The 18,433-nt window shown below is 34.7% G+C and overlaps 1 protein-coding gene across 1 annotated transcript in view; it reads left to right on the forward strand.

The window, feature by feature from the left end:
- PLA2G4A (phospholipase A2 group IVA) overlaps positions 1-18,433 on the forward strand; it is a 139,368-nt gene that overhangs the window by 56,277 nt on the left and 64,658 nt on the right. Inside the window, exons 4-6 of the mRNA XM_033091978.1 lie at positions 2,590-2,738; positions 3,511-3,624; positions 15,370-15,407. Of these exons, the coding sequence (XP_032947869.1) occupies positions 2,590-2,738; positions 3,511-3,624; positions 15,370-15,407 (301 nt within the window). The remainder of the gene's footprint in view (positions 1-2,589; positions 2,739-3,510; positions 3,625-15,369; positions 15,408-18,433) is intronic.

The raw sequence follows: 18,433 nt of genomic DNA on the forward strand, positions 1-18,433 counted from the left end.
TTCCTACCCAGTCTTTTTGTTTCCTAATTTCTTTCATTGTCCTCTTGAGAGATCCTGGAGTCCTCCTTTGTCCAAGGGAGATATGTTTCAAGACCTCCAGTGGATGCCTAAAACCATGGATTATACTCAACCCTACATATACTGTTTTTTCCTATACATACACAGCTTTTCAGTTAAAGGAAGCACTTTAGGGCGTCTCTTGGCATATCCGAATTGCCACCATCACTATTGCACATTGGGGTCATTATTAAGTAAAATTAGGGTTCCTTGAACTCAAGCACGGCAATACCATTACAATCAATCTGATAACCAAGGTGGCTGCTATGTGTCTCGTGGGCAGGCAGCATCTACGTTGTGGAGACTCTGGACAAAAAAGTGATTTACATCCTGGGCGTGATGGAGTGGGACACTGTGAGATTTCATTACGCTACTCAGAATGGTGTGTGATTTAAAACTTATGAGTTATTTCTGGAATTTTCCATTTACAATTTTTGGACCACAGTTGACCACAGGTAACTGAAATTGTAGAAAGTAAAACTACAGGTAAAGGATACTACTATCTAATCACTAAGTTTGAAATTGCAATATATAAATATATACAACCAATGCATTGTATACCTTACACTTCCACAATTTTATATGTCAATTATATCTCAATAAAAATACATACAATTGCAAAACTATTTCCTTTCTTCCAAATAGGATATCAAAAGTGTGAACAGAAGATGGCCTAAGTCAATGTCAGCTAGAATATTTGTTTTAAAATGCAGATTTCTAGGCACACTACAGATCTATTGATTTGGGGTCTTAGGGGATGAGAGTCAGATGTCTGTGCTAACCATCACCTAGGCGTTTACATTACACTCCCACTTTTGAGACTCAGTTTTCCTTGACCAATGATGCATAAGCTCCAAGGGAGAAAATTAAATACATTCCCAAATGCTTATACCTCATTTTTAGATCTTCCCATTTAACAGTGAACAAGCACACTTAAAAAAAAAAATCTGATGAACACATATAAGAAGTAAGCAGTGTTTAAAAATTATGTGAAGGGCATTGATTACATTATTTGATAACCATAACTACAGTTAAAGGACAACATATATTTATTTTAAACTTTTGGGAAAAGAATCATTTCAGAATTATTATTTTTGCTTTTCTTTTGTTTTCAGTATTTGTATCTTTTTGTGTGGACCTCTGCCCCACTTTCTCTCTCTCTCTCTCTCTCTCATTCTCTTTCCCTACTCCTGTCCCTTCGCTCCCTTTCTCTTCTACAAAACTCTAAGTCCAGATCCCCTTTCCATAGCCATCCATACCTCATGATCTCATCTTTAGCTCTTTGGAGCATGATGTCATTAAAAGAATGATTATTGCAGTCAGATCTTGCTCTGATACTTACTAGCTGTGTGATATTGGACAGATTGCTTAACATCTCTCAGTTTCTGTTGACTCAACACCTGTAGTGCTCTAGTGAGATTTAATTGAGACTAATTTGTGTAAAATGCTTAACAGAGGTCCTAGCAGTCGTTATTCAATTATTGGGTTTTGTGGTTATGAATTATAATGGCCACCTGGGAAAGGATGTATTAAAGGGAAAAGTTGAGTCCTTAAGTTAGGAGACCTTAAATATTGTGATGGTTGCTAGGTTATGAAGATATAAAGATAAGCAAGACTTGGTACCCTGCCCTCAAGTTGTTGACAGTCTTGTGGGAAAAGACAAATCGATTATAATTTCATCCATAAAATACACTGTGCACTATGATATAAGATGATGAAGGATTCAGTGGAACCACGAAAGAGAGAGTGATAAATACTTTCGCTGCTTATGGTCAATTGCCTTCTTGTTAAGTGTATATAGAGAGGGAGGAAATTTAAGTAGTTCCTGTATTTGCAGTTGTTACTTTTTATTCAAAATGGCATACATATCATATCCTGACTCAAGTAGACCTTTCTAGAAAAAGCTGTCACTTCCTTGAGACACCTACTTCCATTTGATTGAATACCACCATAATAAATACAGAAATATATGTTGACTACTAATGTAAATGCGACCTCTTAGAGTTGTTCAGTGCACAACCTGTACTACCACACAAGGCAGCAAACAATATTTATAACTGCAAACAATATGTATCTCACACCAACTTTCATTATTTTTTTTTTGCAAATAAAGTAATTAGATCATTTTTGTAATGTGGACAAGCATCATGGTTCTGAACCCATAATATTGTCACCATCATAGTCCTGGGGTGAGGGTTATGCTGCAATTAGCTGGGTGAAATTGCTATCATTGTCTAGTAGTTGGACTGAGATGTTCACTTCAGTGAACATGGTGGACAGAGGATTCTGAATAAATCACCTACTAAATGATTCCCTCTCATATTAAGACTGGTATTAAGATCAGGGACATAATATATAAAAAGTATATAACCTACCATGGTCCTCTATTATACGTATACTATCTTGTCTCAGATATTTTGAATATGTTACTGCAGATTCATGGAAAATAATCCGACAACACATACTAATAAAAACAAATTAGGAACTATGAATCACATTTGCCTCCTTCCCACTTGTGTTTAATGTCTATAGTTGACACTCCAGACCCCTACGTGGAACTCTTCATCTCCTCAACCCCTGACAGCAGGAAGAGAACAAGACACTTCAATAATGACATCAACCCAGTGTGGAATGAGACCTTTGAATTTATTTTGGATCCTAATCAGGAAAATGTTTTGGAGGTAAGTGAATCCTTTGGGGACTGTTGGACGGTCATCATTTGAGGTTGATGCTTCAGTTTGTCGCCGTACCTCCTTCTTTCTCCTCAGTAGTGGACTCCAGCCAGGCAGCAGAGTAGACCAGTTTTCAGATGGTTCACATCAAATTATGTGGGTGTCCAGTGGTCAATGCAGGACTTAGGTAGGGCTGGGAAGACTCTTTTATCCTCCCCATAGGCTTTGGAGAAAACATATATTCTGTTATAAAAAGGAGGATTCAAGGTACAACAGAATAAAAGTATTTTCAATTGTCTTTAAAATAAGTTAAAATTAATCTTTGCCAAAAGAGTTGCATGGATGTTCTACATTAACTTCTTTCACATATTCCAAAATAGCATTTCCCTTGAGAGGGGCTAAACTTCCATTTTATTATTATTTTTTTATTAAATTCATTAGGGATGATATTGGTTAGTAAAATTATACAGGTTTCAAGTGTATAATTCTCTAATACATCATCTACATATTGCATTGTGTGTTCAAATTTCCATTTTTGAACACATAATAATGAGTATGTCAATTAGGAAAGTGAAAAAATTAACTATTACTTTAGTTGAAAATATAGCATTCAGAAAGAAAAAACAAAATATTTTTATTGAGTGAATATTGAGGCTCTCAAATGACTGTTACATATCATTTGAGAACTTTAATTTTTTAAAATGTGGTGGAGATTTTAGATATAATTTACAAAGACCCAAGGGAAAATTTATACTTGTGCCCTATTTTTTACTTTCTGTAGATCACATTGATGGATGCCAATTATGTTATGGATGAAACTCTGGGGACAGCAACATTTCCCATATCTTCTATGAAAGTGGGAGAGAAGAAAGAGGTTCCTTTTATCTTCAACCAAGTAAGTAATACAACAGATTTTTTTTCAACTTTATATCATGTAAAATCTATTTATTCTGGAAAATTGAGTTTGACACTTGGAAATTTTATTTTTTTATGTATTTATGCTTTTATTTATGAGAATTTTGTTTTTTAAAGAGAAAATTTTGTTTTCCCTTTTACTTCTTGTCGTAATCTTTTATTATTCTGATGTCTACAAGCTATGGTTGAGGTATTACACCAAATACAGCAGAGGCATTAATCTCTTTTGCTCTTCCAAATCCTAACACTGGGATTAAGCCATGGCTCTGAACCTCCCTGCCAAATATTTAGGTGGATAAAGGGAGATATAAAAATCTGAGAAAAATGGTACAGGGAGAGAGAATATGTGAATGAACTCAAACTGTTAGGATATCCAAGCTATTCCAAAATTACATGTTTAGTAATAAATTAAGCCTGTGGGGAGGGGAATTTCTGTCTCAAATAATTAGGGCCAAAGCAGTAATAGGTCAGCAAGAATGGTCTTGAGGTTATTGTTTCATTTAGATTTATATTAGGTTTGCTACATTTCAGAAATTTCAGTAATTTATTCAGGAATAATAAAACCCTAGAAAAATTATTTATACAGACTCACCTCATTGGATTTTGAATTTTGTAAGAACTTTTAAGTAGTTCACAGTGAGAAATGTAAACAACTGGAGGGCTGGTATGCAAAAAGCTTAAATATATTCATTTCTTCCTGTGGGAGGAGTTCTTTATTTTGTTTAACCTTTGAATAAGTATACCTCCACTCACCCGAACCTACCTAATTCTTAACTCTCACATCCTTTCCTGACCGTTACCATCCCAGATAACCTCTTCCTCTTTTGAACACCCATAATAATTATCTGTGGTGTTCACTGGGATTCAATTATTTAAATTGTTCAATTTTTCATTTCTCAGCCTTTGTCACCATGACTCAGTAGTTCAAGAACCCAGCATACTGATTATATATGCTTAAGTACAGAGTGAATGCACAGCTTATATTATTGACTGAATGCATGCCTATTGAGAAACTAACTTAAGCCCAAAAGCCTACCTGACCAATTCATGCATTCAGAGTGACCCACATGCCTTGAGGTCCTCAGTTCCCTGCTGGTCTCTTCAACCATCTAGGAAACATGTCGTCTATATGTCTTCTATCAGTGCCAAGAGATACACTTCCCACATTTCTATGGCCCCCTTTTAAAGTTATTTCATGCATTCTTTTTGCAAAAGTTTATTGACGTCTAGTAGGTATCAGCCATTGTGTTTTTTTTTTTTTGCAAGGACAATAAGGTACAGGATGTTCTTCCCTCTGTTATCTTCACCTGGGATGGAGATGAGGTAAGGGTTGGAAGGGGAAGTAGACGTAGGGAGATACATCCATGTTATGAAAAGAAACCACCGTACAGTGAGATAAGTGTCAGTGAGGTATGTACACAGCTCAGTGGGAAGACAGAATAAAGACAGTGTTGTGAGAGGAGACCAGGGATGGTGCTGTATTAGTAGGTGATTTTGAACAGGTTGAACAGTGAACATAGTAAACAGTGAACACTAAAGCACTTTGGGGATTAAATCCCAACTCTCTGCCCCTTATGATCTGTTTCAGCTTGGGAAAATCACTTAGTTCCTCCATGCTTCAATTTACTCATCTGTAAAGTGGAGATAATATTTCACAGGAGAATCATGATTTCCATATATAATATACATACAAGTATAATATGAGGTGTGATTAAACAGTACAGTGAATGTTTAAATAAAAAAAGTTATTACAGTAAAAGACACATTAATCCCTCTCAAAAGATTCCCCCACATTTCGAATTCACTTATCCCATCGTTTTTGCCACTTTCTGAAGCAGTTCTGGAAGTCCTCTTTTGTGAGTATCTTTAGTTGCACTGTCATGGCTGCCTCGATGTCCTGAATCAATTCAAAACATTTATCTTTCATAGTCATTTTAACTTTGGGGAAGAGCCAGAAGTCCTGTAGTGCCAGATCCAGTGAATAAGGTGGATGAGGACACACTGTAATGTTTTTATTTGACAGAAATTGCCATATTCCAGAAGCGATGTGTGACATGGAGTGTTGTCATTATGGAGGATGAAACCTTTCTATGCACATCGTTTCTTAAACACTCTCGTAAGCATTCACTGTGTTTTTTGTTCACACCTCCTAGTGTGTATTACCTACAAATATATTTAAAGAATACATATTTAGTTATAATTTCATACAATTTATTACATAAAATATAGATTATATGTTACATATTTATTAAGTATACCATTTATTTTATATTAAATATCCAATGATAGCGATTATAGAAATATATATGACTATTGTATACACATAGATGTATGCATACATACGTGTAGTGCTTACAACCGTTCCTGGTAGATATTAAACATAGTATAAATGTTGTTTTTGTTGTTGCCGTTATTATACCTTGAGAAAAGAGGAGAACTTCAGCAGGCAGAGAAGCAGTTATGAGCATTCTAGGCAGAAGACACTGCAAAAGCATGGAGTCTTGAAAGAAGAAAGCAAGTTAGGGCGTGCTGAGTTGCAGGGCTTGGCAGGTACATGTTGTGAGTGGTGGGGTAGTTTAGAGGTGGTCAAAGCCTACCATTCACAGATCTTATTTATGATGTGTTGCTAGGATCAGTTTTCAATAAACATTTGTTGAGGGCTTAATAAACAGGGATTAGCCTTTCCAAAGAATAATGTTTTTTGCTTCCCTTCAAATGAGACAAAGACAGATTGTAAGAGAAGATATTGTAAGAGAAAACATGAATTTCCTCTCCTGTCATTTCCTATGGTTAGGTGTGTAACCCCAGGCTTTCTACATTCCTACATTTAAAGTAGCTTACGTCATTATTTTCCTTAGTGTGCCTGAGAAAACAGTAAGCCAGCTTTTTTTTCCCCCGTTCCTCTTCAGCTCTCAAGAGCCCTTTGCAGTTTCCATCTGAATGGCAGTTCTTTGAGGTCATGTCTTGTGATGCTAGTGGGGAGAAAGCTGAATGTGTGGTGGCTGGTTGGAGAGCCCCATCCTTCCCCGGATCATGTGTTGTGCCCTGTGCAAGCCATCCAGCCTCTCCTCATCTCTGAATCTCCATCTTGCAGAGGAGGATGGTCGTCTTTCTACAATGGTCACAGAGGGTGTAAGAGAGAACAGGTTGTGAGGGTATCATGGGGGAGAAGGGGAGAAGAGATTTTTAAACAGTTGTTGACGGTTATGACAATCTGGTCTAGTAAAAAGCACTTGGATTTGGCAAAGGGAGCACACATGCTTCAAACCAAGACATTATTAGCAAAAATTCCTTCAAAATTTTGTCATCCACAAGTTAATACTGGGTCAGCGCGGAGTGATTTCTGTGGTAGGAACCAGTTCCTGAAAGAATAAGAGCCTCCAAATGGAGATTCCCAGATGCTCAAGGGCCTGCTCTGCCCATTCATGGTAGGAACTGGACACTGGGAGACCAAGACTCTCATTTTGTCTCTGTCACTAACTTCCCTCTGGGATGTCTGAGTTGTTATTCTTTCTCTCTGAGTCTTATGTTTTACAATTCTATAATGAATTTGTAGAATTCTTCCATTGACATATTTGTAAAATCCTTTCTAATTTATGTAATTCTGTGACCTAGGAAGACTACTTTACTTTTCATTTAAACGTTTTCACTCCGAAGTGTTCAATTCTTCCCATTTTATAGATATGGAAACAAATTCATCAAATTAATTAATTAAACAAATTAATCATAAAAATATTATATGATTTTAAAATACGGACCTGTCAATGGGTTATTTTTTTATATGAGAATTTGAGCTTTTATTATGCAGCTAAAACTTGGCTAAATACTATGAAGCTACAAAAAGTTTCATTTTCAAGGAATTAATTATCTGTTTGGTAAGGAGTAGACATATATAAACAGATAGTAAATACAGAAGTTGCCAAAACATTGTATACATACACATTTTAAGAAAGGAAAAAAAAAACTGTTAAAATTGTAATACTAAATATATACTGATAACAAAAGATGGATACAAGTCATGCGTATGTATATTTTTTGGCACCCCCCCCACCCCAGTATAATGAGCAGTATCATGAGACATCTATTTGTTGATTTACTTACTTAGGAGTTAGCATTAAATACTTGTAATTTTCCAAACAGTTTTCTAGGTGATGGGCAAGTAGCCGGGGACATGATAGATACCCTCGTTCTCCGGGAACTTACATTTTAATGGAGAAGGTAAATAGGCAACAGAAAGCAAAAGGATAACCCACACATCAGCCAGTGATAAATACTATGAAGAAAATGAAATAGAGGGCTACAATAGAGAACAGTTGGTGGACAACTAAAGTTTATATAGTCAGGAAAGGGAGTCTAAAACATTTACATTTCCACCAAATTTAATTATAACAATGTTTGAGCATATAATATGTTGAAAAATGTGTACATTGAATACCCATATAACTGCTACCTAGATTCTACAGTTAACGTTGTACCATATTTGCTTTGCCACATATGTCTCTATCTATCCATCCATCCATCAACCCATCTTACTTTTGGGATGCATTTAAAAACAAATTGCAGACAACAATATGCTTCACTCCTAAACAATTCAGCCTATTAACTAGAGTTCAGTATTTACACATTATAATTTTAAATGCCAAATAAATAGTGTAAATAATATGTGCAATGAGAGTTATAAGAAGGAATTATTCATTCATTTATTTATTCATTCATTCATCTCATAAATAACTATTGAGTACCTACTGTGTAGGCACTGCCTATTGAGCTATGAACAAACAAACCAGAATTCCTGCCTTCATGGAACTTTTGTTCTGCTTAGTAAGATAGACAAGAAGCGAGATAAATAAGTAAAAAGTACTTGTGTTAGATAATGATAGCGATAAGTGCCAAATAAACCAGGGAAGGAAGAGAGGAGGGTATATATACGAGTATGTGTGTGTGAAGGGGGCTGCAAGTTCAGTTTAAAAGCTATGGCTAAGAAGACCATTTCTAATGATGTCTGAGGGCAGAAGATTCTCTGAGTAGACAGGTCCTGAAGGAAAAGTTTGCTTGGCATGTTCAGTAGCAGTAAAGAGTAGTGTATAGGCGGAACATAAAGAATTGTAAGGAGAATGGTAAGAGATGAGGGCAGAGAGGCCAAAGGGGATGGGGGCAGTGGACCATTGTGGGTCACAATGAATATCAATGGCTTAGGCTTGGCCTTAAAGGAAGGATGTGGTTGGATCACTAACGGGGTTGGAAGGCCATTCTGGTGAAGAGAACAGCCTGGACCTTTGCTTATAGTCATGGGACCAGACAGGACTAGTGTGTTCAGGAAACAGTGTCTAGACCAGTGCGACAGGAGCAGAGCATTCGTGCCTGAAGGAAGAACAGGTACATTGAGAACAGACATTAGCAGAGCTCAAATTCAACATGTTGGAATTTGGATGTTATCTTACTGACAATCATGATTCATGGAAGGTTTTGGTCCAAGTAATGGGGAATTTAGAGTAAACAGCATTTGGCTTTTTCCTCAGACATGTTAGTAAGCAAAAAGTGGGTAAAACAATTCAGGGAGTGTTTAATAGTGAAAACAAAAAAGTTGATGCAGCTTTAGCAGACTACTTCTGTGGAAAGTGGTGAGTCTGAGGAGTGAGTAATGGGTGACTTGAGAAAAATAAGTGTAGCAACAGTGCTAATATGTCACTAAGAGTGAATGGAATGATTTCTTAGTGGCAGTAGGGATCAGCTGAAGTTAGAAAGCAGAAACTTACAGTGGATCCAGCTCTTCCTGAGACTATGATTTATTACTCAACCCCCCCTTTTTTTTTTTTGAGGAGAATAGCAATTTTAGGGCTGGCTTCACAGTTTTCGTTTTCCAGCTAGCATGTATAAAATCAAGTTAGGTTGTGTTTGTTGGAGTCATAAGTTTAGAAAGCACATATGTATATATGTATGTATGTGTGTGTGTGTGTGTGTGTGTGTGTGTGTGTATATATATAAATACAATATATATATAAAACCTTTGTGGTTATGGCCACATGAGTTAATACATGGAAAGTTTAAGAACAGTGCCCAGTAAGCACTAAATAAATATTAGATAGATAATCTCATAATTGTAACTGGCCATATTTAACTACTTGTCATGTGCTTCAGGAAACCGACAAATGACTATTAAACTTACTTATTTGTTTGAACTCACTGACCAAAATCAGCTTACTTACATATATTCAGGGCCTATAGATTTAGTGATCATTTGTTTCAAAACAGTTCAAAAATGCTTTAGTCACCCATTACTGAATATAATCAAGTGTGGCTTTGGGTTACAGTATCCTTTTTTAAAATGGAAAGATACAGTATCTTCAGAATTTAGTGTGTTTCGTGTAGACAAAGTAGTCCACTTCAAGAGAACCATGAAAATGTTAAGGTTTTGAAGTAGGACAGAGACATATTATACTTCTTTATTCTCTGTATGAAATTTGTTTTGGCCAATACTTGGAGGAAGATAACCCTAAGTTTCCACTACAGTGTTTTAATTTGCCATCTTTACTTAGAAGTTAGTGGTATTGTTTTAAAAATAGCCAAGTCTCATGGCTTCTGTGGTATCTAATTTTGGCTGATTGCTTTCTTTGATTATTACTTATTCATGATTGCCACTTGAAAATGAATGAAGTAGTTCCAGAGAAGACACAGTGGCAAAGCTTAAAAAAATGTGAGTTCAGGATGTTATGATAGTGTTAGGATAATTTCATTGGAAAACTAGTATGTGTGAAGACAAAAACTACAATTCACCTCAGTGAATGAGGCAAAGCAGGGTTTGGAGGGAAAACAAGAGAATGGTGTAATTTTGTGAGAAATTTAGGAGATCTTTGGCTAAGATGTGAATGCCATCAGACTTAGTGCAGAGCAGAATTCAAACACAGGTTAAACAATTCCTGGCTTAAAGAGAGACTGTATTTTTATTTGGGGATACTAGCAATGGAAACTTAAGTGGGTCTTTTCTGACACTTGTGCAACTTGTGAGTTTTAAATTAGAAGGCATTTTAGAATGCACTCGTGTCTTTAGGGTCCTCTACTTGAGCTAAATTCCTTCAGGGAGTAGAACACCTTCAGTTTATTTACCGTTGCATACCCAGCCCGACACACACCCAGGCACTTGAGTCATTTTTAGATGAATAGATAATGCACTTTTGGGAAATACAGAAAATCTGAGAAGTGCTCAGACAGTTGTAATAAAAGTGCATGAAGCTTAAAAAAGAGAAGAAGTAGAGAGTCTGAGAGATTCCCATTGGAGTACAAGAGTATTTTGGTTTGGTGGTAGTGCTCTAGGAAATCTGATTACACAGCTCTTTCAGAATTTCTAATGTCCACCTGAGGAAAAGGGACCTTAAATTAAGGACAGAGAGATCAACATTAAGTGTTAGGAGGAAAACTCTGAGATACAATGGACATGGCTGTAGGGGAAATCTTTTTAATCTTTCATATCTTTTAATACTGTCTCGGATATTTTGGGGGGCACAATTATTCTGAATTCTTGGTTGATGGATTAGATGATTCCTGGTAGTAAATGCTAATTTTATTTTATTAAGGAATCATCTATGTTAACTAGACTTAACTATGGTGATCATTTTGCAATATATTCAAATATCGAGTCATGATGTTATATACCCGCAATTAATATAACATTATATGTCAATAATATCTCAATAATAAATACTAAATAAATGTTAGCTTTTACTGTTATCAAAAAGGAGAAAATCATATATTTAACAAATGATTTTAGCAGTGTCTCATTCAATTTTAAACATGCGAAATTTATTTCAGTGTGACCTAGCTTGCATTGATGGGGTCGTCATTTCTGTCTGTACTTGAATTGCCTCCTTGTTAGCTCCACATCTGGTTCCTTTTTCATAGGATGGAGTTATAGTGTGCGGAAATGGGATTCTTAGTAAAAATGACCCTTTTTTAAAATATAATTTTAGTTTTTATCTTGCACAGGTCAGGTAAATACAGATAAAGCAGAAACTATTATATAATTCTCTTGAAAGATGTAAGTGATTATTGAGTCAACATGATGATTAGTTGCTCTTTGTTTCTACCAAAAAAAAATAAAAAGAAAAATAGTCAATGGACTTAGGAGGCGTCAGAATTCAAAGTGATGTTGTATTGAAAGTAAAGGTTGTAAATATCGGAGTATATTAGTAAGAGAAAGCATGGCATATCTGAAGAGCTCTTTAATAACAGTATAGATTCTCAAGTTTTAAAATTATTTGACAGTGTGCATCTTTTTTTTTATTAAAGTTTATTTTGTAATAATAATTTTAAAGGACCTCTTTAATATTAGGCACTATGCTTGTTGCTTTATCTCTATTATTTCAAAATGACCCTAGAAAGTTCGCAAATGAATTAGTAGGTTAGATACTTTTTAAGTTATTTTAAAGTCTGAAATGGCTCTTTTTTTTTTTAAATAGTTTCTCTCCTCTACTTCTCCCTGTCCCCCAACTAAACACCTCCCATTGTAAGCATCTAAAATTGCTTTCCACGGTGGAATTCAAAGAAGAGAATGTTGTTTCCCAAAAGAATGTACATTGGGTACAGCCTACTTCCTACATTTATAATTCCTAGAAGAGGTGGAATTCTCTTCATTCGGTCTGGTTTCTAACTAAATTTTATGGGTTAGGGAGCGCCCCCCGTGATTTAATCACCTTTTCTTCTTACTGCCTTGGTAATGCAACCAGGAAGACTTCCTGCAGAGATGCATTTTACAGTGTGTGGGTCGGAGTTTACAATAATTGTTTAATGCCTCACAGGAAGTACATATTTTTGTGGCTATTTTATCTGAATGACATGTTCCAGGTAAAAGGTGCGGAGAGATTGTGAATATGACTCGTCATAGCGTGTCTGAACACGTGTCTGAATCTACATACATCACATGCTCGAGTTTACAATTTCCTCTTGAGTGTGGACGATCCACTTGGGCGCCGTGTAGAAGGGCAGATACCAACTCACGTGACCAGAATCTTGGCCACACATTCTGCAATGCTCCAAATGGCAGAAAAAAATCCCGTGTCTTCTCTTCTCTCACCCTGCCTTCATTTAAAGAGTCTTATCAGTCTGTCTAGGAATATGAATAGTCAACAGATGTTGTGGATGGATGTAGAAGGGACATTCTTATGGAAAAGACAAATAGGACTGGAAACATAGCACGGCTGATTTTGCTTTTATTTATTAAGTTGTCAGGATAAGTAGATATTAGACATATTCAGGCATTGAGTAATTTAATATATAAATGCCTTAGGGACCTGCCAGTTGGGAAGTAAGCTTTCTCCTGAACACTGGCGTGAAGTGGCACACTAGAATAGGAAGCCCATTCCAGCTTTGAATCTTTCCACTTATTAGAAAAATCCACATTGGGTTGTAATATTGGTTTTTTCTTTTTCTTTTTTTTTTTTTTTTATTTCCATTTTGCCATGGTGCTTTTGCTATCTGGAGATAAAAATAGTAAATTTAGTCTTATTTTAATCTCAGCTTTCCTGTATTTTTTTGAAAAGCAAACATAAAAAAGGACCATGTTTTTTTACCCATGTTTTGTTTTTCTCACTAAATATCCAAAGTAATCTCATTCAATATAAAATTTTTTCCCAAGCCCTCTTTGGGAAAGACTCCATTTGAAATTTGGAAATGGGGACTAGACATAACGTACTCTGGGATGTGGGCTATCTATTCTTAGAATAGATAGCAATTGCATTAATTGCTCAGAAGCCAATCACTTTTTTGACTTATAACTGATTCATCTGGGCATGTTAAAAAATAAATCAGTACCATTTGTACTGTGACTCTTGATTATTTATTAACTTCAAAGTAATATTTATATGCTGTTTTGATGAACAAAGGGTCATAGAATTCCATACATGAGAAATTCTGTCTGGGTTGGACTAGCCCATGATTTTATCTCAAGTAGAAATGAGATGTTCTTGATAAGAAAAGATTGCCTGATGTGCTCCCTGTCATGTACACATTTACTTAACAAATATTTATTGATGACACGTTTTATGCTAGATACTGTGCAATGAACTACCGTGTTTCCCCCAAAATAAGACCTAGCCGGACAATCAGCTCTAATGCTTCTTTTGGAGCAAAAATTAATATAAGACCCGGTCTTATTTTACTATAAGACCGGGTCTTATATAAGACCGGGTATAATATAATATAATATAATATAATATAATATAATATAATATAATATAATATAATATCTGGTCTAATATAATATGATAGATATAATATAATATAATACTGGGTCTTATATTAATTTTTGCTCCAAAAGATGCATTAGAGCTGATTGTCCAGCTAGGTCTTATTTTCTGGAAAACACGGTAGCAATAGACACCTATTTAAGAGAGAGTTTAGAGTTTAATGGGAGAGGCAAATTTTTGTACAGATGATTTCAATACCTTTTTCTTACTCATAAAATTCAGTGCTGAGAATTATCCATGAACTTATTTTAACCTTTTGAAAAGCTCCTTCTGGTTTGTTTTTTTCCATTCCCTGAAACCAAAAAGAAAACAAAGCCAATTATCTATAGCATTTTATGTTGGTTCCAAAAATATCCTCTCCAGGTTTTAAGAGGCATTTCCTAGTTCTGTTCTATTATATTTGAAGGTATAGAACAGGTTCACTGTAACTATATTCTTATGGTAACCGATATAATAAAAACAATAGCAGCATCTTACAATTGTGCAGCAACCTTCAAAATGTTTTCTCATTTGGTTCTCATTAACAACCTAAAGTTACATTATTCATTACTAATGACAGGGAGAGTATTGAGAAGTTCTTCCTTCCTTTTCTGTTTTCTTCTCTTTAAATTAAAGTTTATTGGGGCGACAATTGTTAGTAAAGTTACATAGATTTCAGGGGTAAAATTCTGTAATACATTATCTATGTCTCACATTGTGTGTTCACCACCCAGAGTCAGTTCTCCTTCCATCACCATATATTACAGAAGTTCTTTCTATGCAGCTGATTCATGTCTTGGGAAGACACCTTTTAATATCCCTTCTGCTTTGTGAATATTAGTCACTCTCTTTTCTATTAACCCAGAATTGGCCCGTTGGCAGAATGAGGTCCTCCCATAAGTTTGGTTGGCTCAGATAGTGTGGAAACAATAAAAACCTGAGCCCCACATCACATTTGCAGATGTTTCTTGAGTTGATCATAGTTGACTGGTCCCTGGGTCCCACTGCCCACCTTGTATAAGTGTTCTGTCTCCAATTACTACAGCCCACATATGTCACAGATGCACACGTTTGAATTTTCACCCAGGCTTTCTTTAACCTCCCAGACACTTTAGCCTCTGATAGTAAGGCCCAGGGATAGCTACTGAATAATAGACACACATCTTTATAGGGTTTAGATCTCAGGCAATTTTTGTTTTGTGACTAATAATTGTGGAACTGAACTACTTCATTTCCGGGAAAGGAAAACACAACCATGCAGACACAATTCTAATATGTGCTAAAGGGATGTATTAAGTAATCATATCATAATAAATAGCAAAAAAAAATTATTGAAATATACCTTTTTTAAATTTATTGAAATTTAAGGTCTTCATGGACCTATGTTACTCTTATTTTTAGGGTTTTTTTTTTTAGGTTGAATATAATCTGGAACTCAAAACTTATTTTGATTTTGTTTGCATTGTGTACAACACGCATTCCTTTCTGACCTAATCTGTCTGTTTTAGGTCACTGAAATGATTCTGGAAATGTCCCTTGAGGTTTGGTAAGTGCATTTATTTCAGTGTATGGAAAATATTGTGAGTGTTCCATTGACTTATTTTAATTGTTAAACATTATACTTTTAATATATGAAATAATTCTATCAGCTTTGAATATAAAAATGTATTAAATGCATTTTGCTTTTCTTTAGCTCTCTCCTAACTACAACATTAAAAAATAAATCTAATATTCTTTGCTTAATTTTCCTGTAGTTTGCTGGTTAAATAATAGATGTCAGCATAAGGCCTTTTAGAAAGCCCTCCCACCCCCATTTTGTATTTATTTCCATAAATACAAACCATAAATGACTAGGGTTATTTAAGCCTATTTTCTACTGCTATTTTAGATAAATATTCAAAAACATGAAAGTGAACTTAGACAGGAAACCATAAAGCCGAAAAACTGAAAATTTAGACTGATTTTGTTCATAGTGGATAGCAGGACTACAAATCGTACAGTTCCATGAAGGCGCTTGTTCTTTCAAAGTGCCCTCCAGAAATGAAAGGTGGAAAATCATTGATTAATTTTCAAATGCTGAATCGTAGGGGAGTCAGGCCTGATCACTGATCTAACGCAGAGTTCAATAGATCCCACCTCCCTCAACCTCTCTGTGTCTCTGACTTTCCCTGTTGAAGTGGGTTTTACCAAAATTACTAGCTCATATTTTATTTACACAAATGCCACATAAATTAGTGTTACATTCTCCTATCTTGTGATTTGACATTGGGTTTTGACATTTCTTTCTCTTATGTTGATCACTGGAGCATGTTGATTCAACTTAGTAAATTATTGGCATAAATAACCACAGTCCCTCAATATATGTCAGGAAGAATCAAAGGACAGTCCAAATTACTATGTTGCATTATTTTGCATTATGTTGTCTCTTACTGAAAGTGGTTTATTTTGGCATGAGATTAGGAATATTTTTGTTATTTAACTATGAAAATAATGCTATTTGTTTTCATGGGAAATGGTCTTCACTGATGTAATTAGGACCATATTGTGTAAAAGAAATGGTCTTTAACAACAGTAAAAAAAAGTTATCAAAAACTGTAGGAAAAAAGTCACTAAATGCCGTATATCCCCGAAAATAAGACCTAACCAGAAAATAAGTCCTAGCATGATTTTTCAGCATGACATCCCCTGAACAATGCGTCTTTTTGAGCAACAATTGATAAGACCCGATCTTATTTTAGGAAAAACACGGTAACACACAAATGTCCAGAAGCATTTCACTATATATTTATAATGACACTTAATCAAACTCTATTTTTATATGCTAACTTATATCTTTACTCTATAATGAAAATGTTTTATTTAAAAGAAAAATCCAATTTTCCATGGAATGTCTTCCATTATACCCAAAATAAGTGGAAAAAAAAGAAAATTAACTGGTCAAAGACAATACATAAGAAATAAATGAAACACACTTCTGTTACCATATTGATGAAATTATTCAGCATTTAAAAATTTTTCTTCCAGATATTTTTGTATTGCTATCTTTTAAACATCTATGTTCATTGCTCTGTTTGTAGATTCTGTAAAAATCATGCTTCTTGTGGTTAATGTAAGATAATGATCCAGGATAGTATATTACGGGAAATAGGAGTCCCAGAATGAGAAGTTCTGAATTTAAATCTATTATTTGCTAATTATGTTAATGATTGAATGATCTCTAATCACTTTGTTACTCATTTGTAAAATAAGAAAAGAATATTTTACAAGCATATCTATTGTGATAATTTATGAGATGTTCTTTCTAAAGAGCACATATTAAAGGAAACTCTTGTACATACATACTGTGCTCATGGTGGTATTGTTTGTAATAGTTGAAAATAAGCTGGAAGCAACCTCAGTGTTCATGGATAAACAAATTATGCTGTGTTCATATATTGAAAATACTCTGCAATAGTAAAAATGTTTGAATCAGTTCGATTTATATAAACAGAGATGAATCTCAAAAACAAAATGATCAATGGAAAAACAAATTGCAGGATACATGTAGTTGATAGCATTTATACAAAAATTGTAAACCTGCAAAATGACCCTATATGTTTGTAGGGGCATAAATATATGCTGTATAATTATAAAAAAAACTAAATTGAAATAATAAAGAGCAAATGTAAGGTAGTAGTCATCTCTGAGGAGCAGAAAAGAAAATAAATTGAAGGGGATACACAGAGACAACTGTGTAGGTGAGGTTTTTATTTCTTAGACTGGTTAGAAGATACGCAGCTTAATGTATTATTATAAATAATAATAATGGAAGCGTTTGCCCAAAAACTTGACTTTAAAAATGCTAATTCACTCTTATTCTTTCTCCCTTTCTTACATAATCTTCTTAATAATCAAATTTAATAACTGTGTAATCCAATGATTTGATATACTATAATTTAATGACCATTTCCTTATTGTATGATGGTACAGTTAAATGATCTTTTCAAAATTTACAGTTACTTCCCTTAAGGTAGATATCCAGAAATAGAATTACTAGAGCAATGGAAATGCACATTTTAATTACTTTTGGTGCTCATTGCCTAATCACTTTTCAAAAGTGTTTTGCAAATTTATATTTCCAAAATGAATGTAGGAGTGTTATTTTCCCTGTTCCAGTACTCTAAATAAATATTTAAAATATCTTTTAACATTGTTAATTTACTAATAACTGTATTTTAAAAATTTGCTGGTGAAATTAATTATTTATTCTATTTTATTAACTATTCTTCTATAAATTGTTAATCATTGACCAGTGTGAGTTATCTGTATTTGTCCTTTGCGAAGTAGTAATTAAAATATTGCTTATTGTAATGATCAAATATCATTACTGTTTGTTTGCTTATTTGTTTTTCCTAAAACATCTCATATTCCTTGTCTTCTGAAAACATGGCTTGGAACATGCAGCTTTAAGACAGCTATCATGTTATACTCTTGTTTCAGGTTCCCTCCTAGGAAATGGCTTGAAGGAAGCAGTGAGCATATGTCAGGGTAGCTACTGGGGACTTGCAGGGACTGGATGATATATAACAAGGC

This window comes from Rhinolophus ferrumequinum, chromosome 22, assembly GCF_004115265.2.
Source record: "Rhinolophus ferrumequinum isolate MPI-CBG mRhiFer1 chromosome 22, mRhiFer1_v1.p, whole genome shotgun sequence".
In the NCBI taxonomy this organism is placed as follows: Eukaryota; Metazoa; Chordata; class Mammalia; order Chiroptera; family Rhinolophidae; genus Rhinolophus; species Rhinolophus ferrumequinum.